This window comes from Anolis carolinensis, chromosome 1 (genome assembly GCF_035594765.1).
Source record: "Anolis carolinensis isolate JA03-04 chromosome 1, rAnoCar3.1.pri, whole genome shotgun sequence".
Lineage (NCBI taxonomy): Eukaryota > Metazoa > Chordata > Lepidosauria > Squamata > Dactyloidae > Anolis > Anolis carolinensis.
The window spans coordinates 99690537-99702593 of record NC_085841.1 but is presented as its reverse complement, the minus strand read 5'-3'; the positions used below and the strand labels follow the sequence as shown (position 1 = coordinate 99702593).

Here is a 12057-nt window from a genome sequence, read left to right as displayed (position 1 = left end):
ACTTTGTGTGTGTGTGTGTGTGTGTAAAATATAGATGCTATTGAATAGCTTGGAAGTGAAAACTTAGCTCAAAGGACCACTGGTTGCAATCTTGTTTAACACAGGAGTGCAAGAAATGTGGGTTGGAAACTACAGTCCCTGGAAACATCTCTTTGTAGCAAAAACATGGCATCCTTGAGTCATTTTTAAAACAAACTAGTTTTGTTTGGGGTATGATTGGAAGGATTGCAGCCCACTTCCCTAGAAGCGTGGAGGGATTGCCTCCATTGACAAATGAGGAGACCCAAATTACTATAGTTTTTCATAAACAAAAAACAGGAGAAGATTGCAAAGGAATTTAGTGTAACCACTAGATTCCTCTTCCTTCGAGTTTGCAACACAATTTAAGACCTCCCAGGGTGCATTTGCTCTGTAGAGTGAATGCAGTTTGACACCATTTTAACTGCCACTGCCCAATACTATAAAATCCTGGGTGTTATAGTTTCACGAGGCCTTTAGCCTTCTCTGCCAAAGAATGCTGGTGGCTCACCAAATGTACAGTTTCCAGGATTCCATAGCATTTAGCCATGGCAGTTAAAGTGGTGTCAAACTGTTTTCATCTCTTTTAAGGAGGGAAAAACTTCCACATGATCCATTACTGTCACTGAGTTTGAAAAAAGACATGTACCTGAAGGGATAAAGCTCTTTTCAATGGGAGAAATGTGTCAGTTTTTGACTGGGAATCCTAAAATGTAATTAACACTTAACATTTAATTAACACACCCCTAATGTGATGGCTGGAACTGCTTCTCTTTAGTGAGGTATGTAATGTTAGCTGGCATTGATGATGTTGCTACTCACAACTGCTTTCCCATGTTTGTGTCAGTCAGTCTGGAGCATGGTTGACTCTTTATGATGGTAAATTTTGAAAATAGCTTCTTCCAGCAGTAATTTATTCTGAACACATGCATATTTCAATAAATATGTCCTCAAAGTGTTACATTCATTGCCACTCAAAACAGTGGTAGTTTGTTGTACCTAGCTTTCAGCTGATCATCACGTGCACCTGAATGATTTAGTTCCTTGAATCTTTTGTTAAATGCCTCAATTAGTTTCACATATTCATAAGAATATTCAAGGGCTGTAGAAGACTTTTGTCCTTCCCGAGTGAGGAAATGCACCACATTATTCCTTTCAAGTTGCACTTTCCATGGCTTTAATTTAGATTAAAATAAAGCGAGGAGGTGAGAAGTTGGTTGGGGCCCTGTAACTTGACATTCAGATCTGAGAGATACTTGGTAATATCCACCATGGACAGTAGCTTGCACAGCCACTTGATGTGATTGAATTCCCTGATAGGTTTTCCCTTTGTCTCCATGAACTGCTTGACTTCATCCCTCAGTGTGTAAAACTTCATGAATATGTTCCTGTGACACTGCCACCACACTCCACAGTGATAAATAAGATTACTGTACGCAGATCATTCAGTAACTCCTTAAACTGGCAGCTGTTAAACCCTCTGCTTTTGACAAAATTCATGAATGATACTACTGTTGACATCACAATGATGAACCTCAATGACTTTCTTGGTGTATAATGCAGTGGCATATAATTAAATTTCTTGGATCAAGACTAAGACGATTCAGTTCTTTATTGACAAATACAACTAACCCTTTTTACGAGCGAAGCATGACTAGAGCTCCATCTGTAGTAAGCCCACTTCACTTTTAAAATGTTAGCTCAAGTTTTTTTTAATTCTCTGAAGCAAGTCTTCATCTCTTATAGTGCCACGCATGGCTTACAGTGATAGTATTTCCTCTCGAGTGTCAAACTCTGCAGTTATTGCATGAACAAAAACAGCTACTTTGGCAACATTTGTTATGTCTGTTGTCTCAACATAAATCAGAGAGAAACATTGGAGATCCCCCATATAATCCTTAGGTGTTTTTTCAATGTCATAGAATCGTAGAGTTGGAAGAGACCTCACGGGCCATCCAGTACAACCCCCTGCAAGAAGCAGGAAAAGCTACATCAGTCATCCGATCTGAGATTGTTCTCCAAGACAATTTTTTTTTAATTTCAAGAGCAACTTGAGAAACTGCAAGTCGCTTCTGGTAGCACAAGGGTTTAACCATTTTGCCACTGGGAGCTCTTTCCAAGACAAATGAATACCCAGAAGCAATTTTACTTTGTCTGGTGCTAACAACTCTGCAGCAGTCACCATGCATTCTTTCACAAATTCCATTACATGAGGCCTCAACTTCATTGCAATTAGCTCACTCACTACAAAACTCTTCTCACTAACGTGTCTGTCACAACAAAGCCTAGTGAAAGTGGCTTGTTGCAATTTCAAATCCCATCAAAGAGCATTGATTTCATCCAGATGCATTTGGCCTCTCAATTCATTGAGTTTAATATGTTTTGAGCTGTAATGACACTCCAATTTGGCTTTTTTCATTATTGCTAACGTATCACCACAAATTAGGGGCACAGGATTGCCTTTGACTGCAATACAAAAAAAAATCATTTGTCAATTTCTCTTGGAAAGATCGACACTCTGCATTAAGGTTACTGCGAGTTTTGAAGGCTATATGGCCATGTTCCAGAAGCATTCTCTCCTGGTGTTTCGCCGACATCTATGGCAGGCATCCTCAGAGGTTGTGAGGTCTGTTGGAAACTAGTCAAGTGGGGTTTATATACCTGTGGAAGGTCCAGGGTGGGAGAAAGAACTCTTATCTGTTGGAGGCAAGTGTGAATGTTGCAACTGGCCATCTTGATTAGCATTGTATGGTCTTGCAGCTTCCAGGACTGGCTGCTTCCTGCCTGGGGGAGTTCTCTGTTGGGAGGCGTTAGCTGACCTTGGTTGTTTCTTGTCTGCAATTCTGGCCTTTTGATGCAGCTGTCATCCCGAGGAATTAGGGCACATCTTGTGTAGATTCAAGACAGTATTATATCCTTTTAGCTACAAACGGCTCAGTGCGATGGCATTCTGTGCCTGGTAGTCCTACAAGAACTTTGGCCTTCTTTGCCAAACTACAACTTCCAAGATTCCACACCTTTGAAGGAAAATGGAAGGAAAGAGGAAGAGGGGTTGACCAAGGGCAAGATGGATGGATGGTATCCTTGAAATGACTGGCTTGACATTGAAGACATTGAAGGAGCTGGGGGTGGCGACGGCTGACAGGGAGCTCTGGCGTTGGGCTGGTCCATGAGGTCACGAAGAGCCGGAAGCAACTGAACGAATAAACAACAACATACCCTTGAAACATGGCAATTCAAAGTGGATGACTTGAAAACAGGCTTTTCTTGGCCAGAATCGTTCAGAGGGGCTTTGTCTTTACTTTCCTCTGGGGCTGTGAGAACCTGACTTGCCTAAAGCCTCCGAGTGGGTTTGTATGGCCCAAGGCGGGACTCGAACCCGGATCCCGCAGCGCCCCAGTCGGAGCCCCTCCCCGCTGCGCCACGCTGGCTCTGATTACTGACTCATCCTGAGGCAGGATTGGATGGAGCCCCTTCCGCAAAAGCTGACCAACGGCTGGAGAGCGCTAAAAAACAGATATACCAAACCCACCAATGGGGGTCCGAGGGCCATTATGACGCAGTGGGGGTGAGCGTCCAATCGCGGGAGGCGCTAAGACCGGAGCGTGAGTGTTCCCTCCGCCCCCGCGCAGTAATGGCGGCGGGGGCTGCGGAGGCGAGGAAGCAGGTCCGCTTCGCGCAGAGAGAAGGCGGCGAGGAAGGGGAGGGGGCGGCGGCGGAGGAGCCCCTCCAGCCGGAAGTGAGGGTGGCCGGGGGCAGCGCCGCGCGGAGGAGCCGGGCAGAAGCGGAAGCGGCGGCGGCAGGGGCCCCGCGGAGGGCGCTGAAGTGGTGCATCTCTGGGGTGCTCTGTGCCGCCTTCCTGGGCCTGGTGAGACTACTCCTGACTACTATCACAGGCCTGGGCCTCTTAGCTGATAGAGCAGGCTTGGGCCAACACGGGCCCTCCTTCCAGGTGTTTTGGACTTCAACTCCCACCATTCCTCACAGCCTCAGGCCCTTTCCTTTTTCCCCTCAGCCGCTTAAGCGGCTGAGGGGAAAAAGGAAGGGGCCTGAGGCTGTGAGGAATGGTGGGAGTTGAAGTCCAAAACACCTGAAAGGAGGGCCCACGTTGGCCCCGCCCTGCTCAATCACATATTCATTGAAAGACTATAGCAAAATGTTAAGTTTGAGACTCAGGTGTCAGCCATCGCACAGTTAAAGCTTGTGCGCCAGCTGCGACTGTACCTCGAGAAGCCTGAACCTGGCCTCGGTGGTCCACGTCCAGGATGGACTACTGTAATGCACTCTATGTGGGGCTGCCTTTGAAGACGGCTCGTAAACTCAGTTAATGCAAAGGTCGGAGGCCAGATTACTAATCGGGGCAAACTTTAGGGAGCATACCATGCCCTTTTTAAAGCAGCCCCACTGGCTTCCAATAAGTTTCCAGGCCCAATTCAAAGTGCAGGTGATTACCTATAAAGCTCTATACCAGTGATTCTCGACCTGTGGGTCCTCAAGTGTTTTGGCCTACAACTCCCAGAAATGCCAGCCGTTTTACCTGCTGTTAAGATTTCTGGGAGTTGAAGGCCAAAACATCTGGCGACCCACAGGTTGACAATCACTGCCCTATACGCTATCTTTGAGATTGCATCTCCTTCTACGAACGGGCATGCGCATAGAGATCTGGGGAGGCCCTTTTCTCAGTCCCACCACCGTCTCAAGTACAGTTGGTGAGGATAGAATCATAGAGTTGGAAGAGACCTTACGGGCCATCCAGTCCAACCCCTTGCCAAGAAGCAGGAAAATCACATTCAAAGTACCCCCGACAGATGGTCATCCAGCCTCTGCTTAAAAGCCTCCAAAGAAGGAGCCTCCACCACACTCCGGGGCAGAGAGTTCCACTGCCGAACAGCTCTCACAGTGAGGAAATTCTTCCTAGTGTTCAGGTGGAATCTCCTTTCCTGTAGTTTGAAGCCATTGTTCCGCGTCCTCGTCTGCAGGGCAGCAGAAAACAAGCTTGCTCCCTCCTCCCTATGACTTCCCCTCACATATTTATACATGGCTATCATGTCTCCTCTCAGCCTTCTCTTCTGCAGGCTAAACATGCCCAGTTCTGTCAGCCGCTCCTCTCCAGATCCTTGATCATTTTAGTCGCCCTCCTCTGGACACATTCCAGCTTGTCAACATCTCCCTTCAATTGCGGTGCCCTGAATTGGACACCATATTCCAGGTGTGGTCTGACCATGGCAGAATAGAGGGGTAGCATGACTTCCCTGGATCTAGACAATATACTCCTATTCATGCAGGCCAAAATCCCATTGGCTTTTTTTGCCAACATATCACACTGTTGGCTCATATTTAACTTGTTATCCACGAGGACTCCCAAGATCTTTTTCATATGTATTGCTGTTGAGCCAGGCATCCCCCATTCTGTATGAGAGAGAGGGCCTTCTCAGTAGTGGCTCCCTGGCTCTGGAATACCCTCCCTAAAGAAATTAGGTTAGCCCCCACTCTTCAAGCCTATCGGGTGAGTTTAAAAACATGGCTCTTCAGACATTCTTTTGATTCTGTGCAATCTATGGTCAGCTTGTAGAGCCAGCAATTGTACTGCTCCACGCTTTGATTGCCAGCTTATTTGCAGGTTCTACAGTGCTTTAGGAATTTTTATTTTATTTTATACTCTTAGAATTTTATTAGTGGGATTTTATATGTGCGGTTGTTTATACTTATATCATTGTATTTATACTTGTGTACTGTTGTTTATATGCAGCACTTGGAGTGCTTCTGTGAACCTCCCCGATTCCCTTCATGGAGATGGTGGCGGAGTACAAGATTTGTTAGATTTGAAGAAGTGCTCGTAGGGCTTCTTGATTTCTGTATTTTTCCTCCACGACTTTGATTGGAGTTATACATATGTACCCTGATTTGCATTGGAGAAGGAAGGCAACCTTCTTCTCAGCCTCAATCAATTGTCTTCTGTCGACCGTGGTGTGGTTAACCACAGGCTGTTTTTGACTCGCAGGGCATGGCCATTGCTATTCTGGGGCCCACTTTTCCAGACTTGGCGGCAAACGTGAACAAAAATGTCAGTCAGATCTCTTTCATCTTTGTGGGCCGTTCCTCGGGGTATTTTGGTGGCTCTTTAATTGGCGGCTTACTTGTTGACTGCATGAATGCCCAGATTCTTTTGGGTGAGTATACCGAAAAGAGCTTTTGTGTTATATTTCATTGTAGTCGGGGCTGTATGCGTTTCCTTGTGTGGATGGCTTATTGCATGTGCCTAATCTACAATGTAATGGAGTGGCAGCAAGGATATGCCCAGTGCATGAAGCTGAACTCCCCAATTGGTAGATCTGGAGAGGAAATGATCAAGAGGTGAGTTCCCATTCCTTTATAATGCATGGATGCGTCCATCTATTACAGATTTCACATGTGTTCATGGCTAAGTGTCTTTCATCCCATTTTCTGTAGCTTCAAAAAAAAACCACAGCTGCCTGCATTTTTCTCAAAAATATGCAATTTTTTTACAGATATGCCCCTGTAATTCACATTTGTACAAAGAACAGTATGAGAAAGCTAGAAGGAAAGTTAACGCTGAAAGAGAATGATGTGGTCATCCACATTACTCTAGGCTGAATTAGACTGTTTTGTTTTAATAAGTGCACAAAGCCAAGTTCTCCAGTATCCTGCAACAGGATCCCTTAAATCTTTCCAAACCTTATTAGAAAAACAGTCTTACAGTTTGAGCAGTTGTTGTACTCCTTCATTTCTGGATGCAGTGGCTGGCATTGTGTTCCGCAATTAAGTGGATTTCTTATCTTGCAACTGCTGGGAAGTCACACTGGCAGTTAACAAAAATGTAGGGATCTTTTTGTAAGTCAGTAAAAAAACCCTTAATGTAACCTTGAGTTTTAAATTAAATATTAAAATATAGGCAGCTATTATGCAAACCACTAATTCTGTCATACTCTTCCTTGTAGGCTTTTCTATGCTGGCTACAGCCATGGGCCTGTATGCCATCCCATGGTGTAAGACAGCAATTTTGCTCACAGCCATGATGTCTGTCATTGGTTTTTCAATGGGAGTCCTGGATACAGGTAAAAAAACCAACAGCAGCAACTGTTTGTCGTGCCACTCTGTCTGTCATTTTAATGAATTCGAAATATCTTGTATCTCTTAAATGGAAACTTGCTTTACTGTCTTGATGATAAGGGCATTTTGTCATGTGCTCAGAACTCTTGGACCGGCATCCTGCTTGTTTGTGCAGAAGAGCAAAGATCAGTTTGATACCACTGCCATTCAGTTAGTTGTGTGCTGCTGTTCTGTGCTGGTTTTATTCTTCTGTTGTTCTGCTTTTCCTTTGAGGAAAGATTATACATACTCTATAGAGTTCTAGTTGTACAGCAGACCTGTTGTATTCTAGCTATTGATGCCTTCCAAGCCTTATTGTGATTTTTTTGAATATTTGTTTGTTTTGTTCATTTGCGTTGCAGGTGGCAATGTTGTGGCTTTGGACACATGGGGGGCAGAGGCTGGTCCACACATGCAAGCCTTACATTTCAGTTTTGCCCTGGGTGCTTTTGTAACCCCCATCTTGGCCAAGATGGCGCTGGGCGGCTCTGCTGTGGACCCGCAGGACCATCTGGTTGGCACAGGTGACCATCAACCCACTGTTGACTCTCCCGTGTCATCGGAGAAGCTACATTTCACCATGAACGTGATGTCGTCTTACACTATGATAGGCATTTACGTCTTGCTTGTGGCATTGTTTTTCTGTCTTTTATATTGGAAGAGCAGTTCTGCTCGCGACAGGAGGAAGTTTTCTGCACAGAAATACAAGATTGCCAAATACCACTATGCCCTCATAATTCTGCTCTCTGTATTCTTTTTCTGGTATGTTGGAGCAGAGGTCACCTACGGGTCTTACATTTTCACTTATGCAAGGACACATGTGGGCATGAAGGAGAGTGAAGCGGCAGGGTTGAACTCGGTCTTTTGGGGGTCCTTTGCGGCCTGCAGGGGACTGGCAATCTGCCTGGCTGCCTGCTCTCATCCTGGGTCGATCATCCTCCTGAGTATCATTTGCTCCACTGTGTCCTCCTTGTTCCTGGCCCTATTCAACACACACCCGGTTTCTCTGTGGCTTGGATCCGCAGTCTATGGAGCGTCAATGGCTGCCATCTTCCCCAGTGGCATATCCTGGGTTGAGCAGTACACTACCATCCAAGGGAAGTCTGCTGCGTTGTTTGTCATGGGTGCTGCCATGGGGGAAATGTGTATTCCTGCTGCAGTTGGCTTCCTGCAAGGACACTACCCTGCGGTTCCAGTGCTTATGTATACTGCTTTGGTGTCTGCAGCCATGACGGCCATGCTGTTCCCTGTGCTGTATAAATTAGCTACATCCCCAAGTGATCCTAAGCGGAAAGGTGCTGGAGATGGGAACCTCCAGGAAGCGTTGCTGTCCAACTCTCACCTTGAGGAAGAGGACGAGGATGACAAGGAGGGCAAGGAATGGAATGAGGCAGACTTTGAAGTAATTGAGATGAATGATACCCGGCAGAATTCAGTCATTGAAACATCTACGAACATCCAAGGGGAGTCTGCTCTTGCCACATCCGCCCATACTCTTTCAGGAAAGATATGTAATTCTTCTCCTTTGCTTTCTATTGGATCCCCAAGACGAAAGACTTCAAGTAAAAATGACTAGAGCTCTCTTCTAGAGCAGGGGGTGTAGTTCCCACTCTATGCGTATGTGATAATGCAGTAGAGGTGGGAAGCTTGGTAAAGCCCAGTTGAGGTTGCTTTGTTTAAAAGAATGAGTAATGTACGATAGAGAGATGGTGTGGCAGAGCTCACTTGTCTAAACATGACGGTGGTAGAAAAATACGACAAGGTAGAATATTTCCTAACAGTCATACTATCATTGTTTGGCAGGCATTGGGAAGCTCTTATGTCAGGAAGTCCTTCCAAATGTTCAGGTGGAATCCCTATTCCTGCAACGTCTATTTCTCTTGAGTCCCAGCAGCACATTAATATACCTATCTGGACAACATTTGTGTTTGGATGCTGTTGCATCTTTTAAAAACCACACTTCAAAGTGTCATTTGTATATTATTTGAAAAACAAGAGCATTACTGTTTGTGAACATGTTTAAATTTTCCTGTATTTTCTGCATGCTTTTTATAGTCAACATCTGTTTCCAAGTGTGATTCACAACAGTTTCATTCTTGATCAAGATAGTGCTGAATAGTCAGCAATTACATTCACTGGGGTTAAAGACACATGATACCAAATTGTTATTTTTTTTAACAAAAAATTCAAGTACAGGATTGGAATTTAAAAGAGAATGCATGGACTATCTCTGCACAGATACATTTTGCTGTTAATGCAGTGGAATTCATTAAGTGGCCTTAGATTTTAATGGCAATATAATGGGTGTTTTTTGTTTATTTCTTGTGAAACATTAGAGACTAAAACATTGAAATGAAAGACTATCATTACCTGTGCCTGGAGACTAGTAAATGTAAAGTGAAATTGAGACTACCTCACAGTTGTGTTCTGTGATAAAGCATGCCGCTTTGAAAGTTGACGAAACAAGAATGTAATTTTTAAGATAAAGAATTACACCATAGTAATTTAGGATTGGATTTGTATGCTAGTATTCATATTTTTAAATCTGCCAAATGTACATTTGGTTCCAAATGTCCACATCAGCTGAACATCAATGCATTTAAATGGTTTTTTCAATTTTAATACTTCTTGCAGGGATGTATCTAGTGTTTGGTTCTTGCCAAGAACAGGCTCCAAAGAGAGAGCATGAATTTGCTTACAAAGACAAGTTACCTCCATTTAACAGTCTCTCATACTGTATTTCAAACTACATATTTTTTTTAAAAAAGGTGCCAGTGGGTTTTTTTTAAAGCTTTTGAGATATGTTTAGTCTATGACCATTATAAATTATCTGTATAAATGCAGAGGAGACTTTCCACACAACAGGGGGAGCTGTTTTTGCAGAATTCTAAATCCAGCATTCTTTTGGCCAGCATTTTTGCTTTTTGGTTCTGGCCAAAATCTATTGTTAGTAGAGTTCTCAGCAGTCAAAAGCATGGTAAAGATGTCAGGAATTCTGTACTGGAGAATGTTGGTGTTATATAAAAGTAACTTAGGGGATTTTAGAAGTAATTTTAAAGGAAGAAAACCTGCTGTAGTTATAAATGTCATATTTTCTTGAAGACTCTTATCCCTCCTGGTGGTGTATGGGTATTTCTGGTATTTGTTTGTCTGTATTTACAGCATTATGAAACAGGTCGTCCCTGGATCTTGTCTTGCACTTTTTGGCACTTTGTTTTAACTCTTAAATGTTTGCCTTAAATGTTAATTCTGTGATTTGGGTATCATTAATTTACTGTGTCTTTCTTTAGCACTCCATCGGTGGGGTATTCTATAATGCCGTGGTTCTCAACCTGTGGGTGGTTTGGCCTACAACTCCCAAAAATCCCAGCCAGTTTACCAGCTGTTAGGATGATTTCTGGGAGTTGAAGGCTAAAAACATCTGGGGGCCTCAGGTTGAGAACCACTGCTATAATGTGTCTAGGGAGATGAATGAGTGTTTACAGGGGTGGGGGGAAATGTGATTTTTTTTCCTGAATAAATTATTTATTTACTAAAGAGCCGTGAGTTTCATTTCTTAAGCTGCCAGGAAATCAGATCTGTAAGTGTAAATCATGATTTGCACTGATAATTTGTCCTGAAAGAAGTGGGTCCAGTGTATATTAACCTAAATCCAGCTTCTGGCCCTACAAGGGTACAATAATTATTACTATTTTCCTCCTATTCAGCCATTGATTTCAGGGGTCTCTTCTAGTTGGGGTAATTTGTTAGATGTAATACTGGCTGGTACCCTGTTGGTGATATAAGCAAATGTGACTGACAGGAAGATCTGGCTGGGTACTGAACTCTTCTGGTTGTTGCAGAAGGAAAAATCCAGCACCTCCCTCACGTAATGACCAAAGACTCCGTAAGACTCCCTGGCTGCTTTGTGGCCCGTAAAGACAGAGGGAAATACTGGAGAAGTATCTGGATACCTCTTTTAAACAAAAGTAGTGCCCTGCAGGACTTCCGATTGTTATGAATAACTTCAATAACTTTAAAGCATGGGTTCTTTTAATTGCAATTTTCCAGTAAGGGAAAGGGTATCAGAACTTTTACATTATTACACAAAGAGTGACATTGGACATACAGATTCTATGTACCTACATTGAATCCACAAACAACCTGCGGTTACATTGGCGAACAAAGAAAGAAAGGGGAATTACATTTTTACTCAGCATTCACATTTTATTTATTTATCGTGTCAGAACCGAACCGAGGGTAATAATAATAATAATAATAATAATAATAATAATAATAATAATAATAATAATAACTTTATTTTTATACCCCGCCCCATCTCCCCGAAGGGACTCGGGGTGGCTTACATGGGGCCAGGCCGGATAAAACAAACAAAACAGTAACAAAGCAATAAAACAATTATCCCAGTAAAAAACATCAACATCAATAAAAACAATCATTAAAATCAACTAGCAGGATACAGTGTTAAAAACAGGAGACTAATTCGTAGATCCCAGGCGAAATGCAGAGTGATACGAAATGGGAAAAGGAAATTTCACAGTTGGACAATAAAGTGCGGTATAAAATGGCAAGACAACAACAATGGGACTATTATGGAATGGACAGATAGATCAATCCAGCAACAACTAAACATCAAAGGCCTTTTGAAACAGCCAGGTTTTTAAGCTCTTCCGGAAGGAGAGGAGGGTAGGGGCCTGCCTGATCTCTCTAGGTAGAGAGTTCCAAAGCCGGGGGGCCACGACGGAGAAGGCCCTCTCTCTTGTCCCCACCAACCATGACTGTGAGGGTGGTGGGAGCGAGAGAAGGGCCTCCCCCGACGAGCGAAGAGAACGTGTGGGTTCATAGAGGGAGATGCGGTTTCTAAGGTAGGTGGGTCCCAAACCGTTTAGGGCTTTGTAGGTGATAACCTGCACCTTGAATTGGGCCCGG

The 12057-nt window shown here is 43.7% G+C and overlaps 1 protein-coding gene across 1 annotated transcript; it reads left to right on the top strand.

Annotated features, from left to right (window-relative positions):
* Positions 1–3596: 3596 nt before the first annotated feature.
* On the top strand, positions 3597–10665 carry mfsd4b (major facilitator superfamily domain containing 4B). Its single transcript, XM_062968987.1, has 4 exons — positions 3597–3886; positions 6020–6188; positions 6978–7094; positions 7491–10665. The coding sequence occupies exons 1-4, from the start codon at positions 3653–3655 to the stop codon at positions 8702–8704; spliced, it is 1734 nt and encodes a 577-aa protein (XP_062825057.1). The 5' UTR covers positions 3597–3652; the 3' UTR covers positions 8705–10665.
* The last annotated feature ends 1392 nt before the right edge of the window (positions 10666–12057 follow it).

What these genes read in the sequence shown, in the direction of transcription:
- mfsd4b (XM_062968987.1), top strand. Translation starts at nt 3,653, where the DNA reads ATGGCGGCGGGGGCTGCGGAGGCGAGGAAGCAGGTCCGCTTCGCGCAG. An exon ending in GTGCCGCCTTCCTGGGCCTG is followed by an intron (nt 3,887 to 6,019) that starts GTGAGACTACTC and finishes TTTGACTCGCAG; the next exon opens with GGCATGGCCATTGCTATTCT. An exon ending in AATGGGAGTCCTGGATACAG is followed by an intron (nt 7,095 to 7,490) that starts GTAAAAAAACCA and finishes TTTGCGTTGCAG; the next exon opens with GTGGCAATGTTGTGGCTTTG.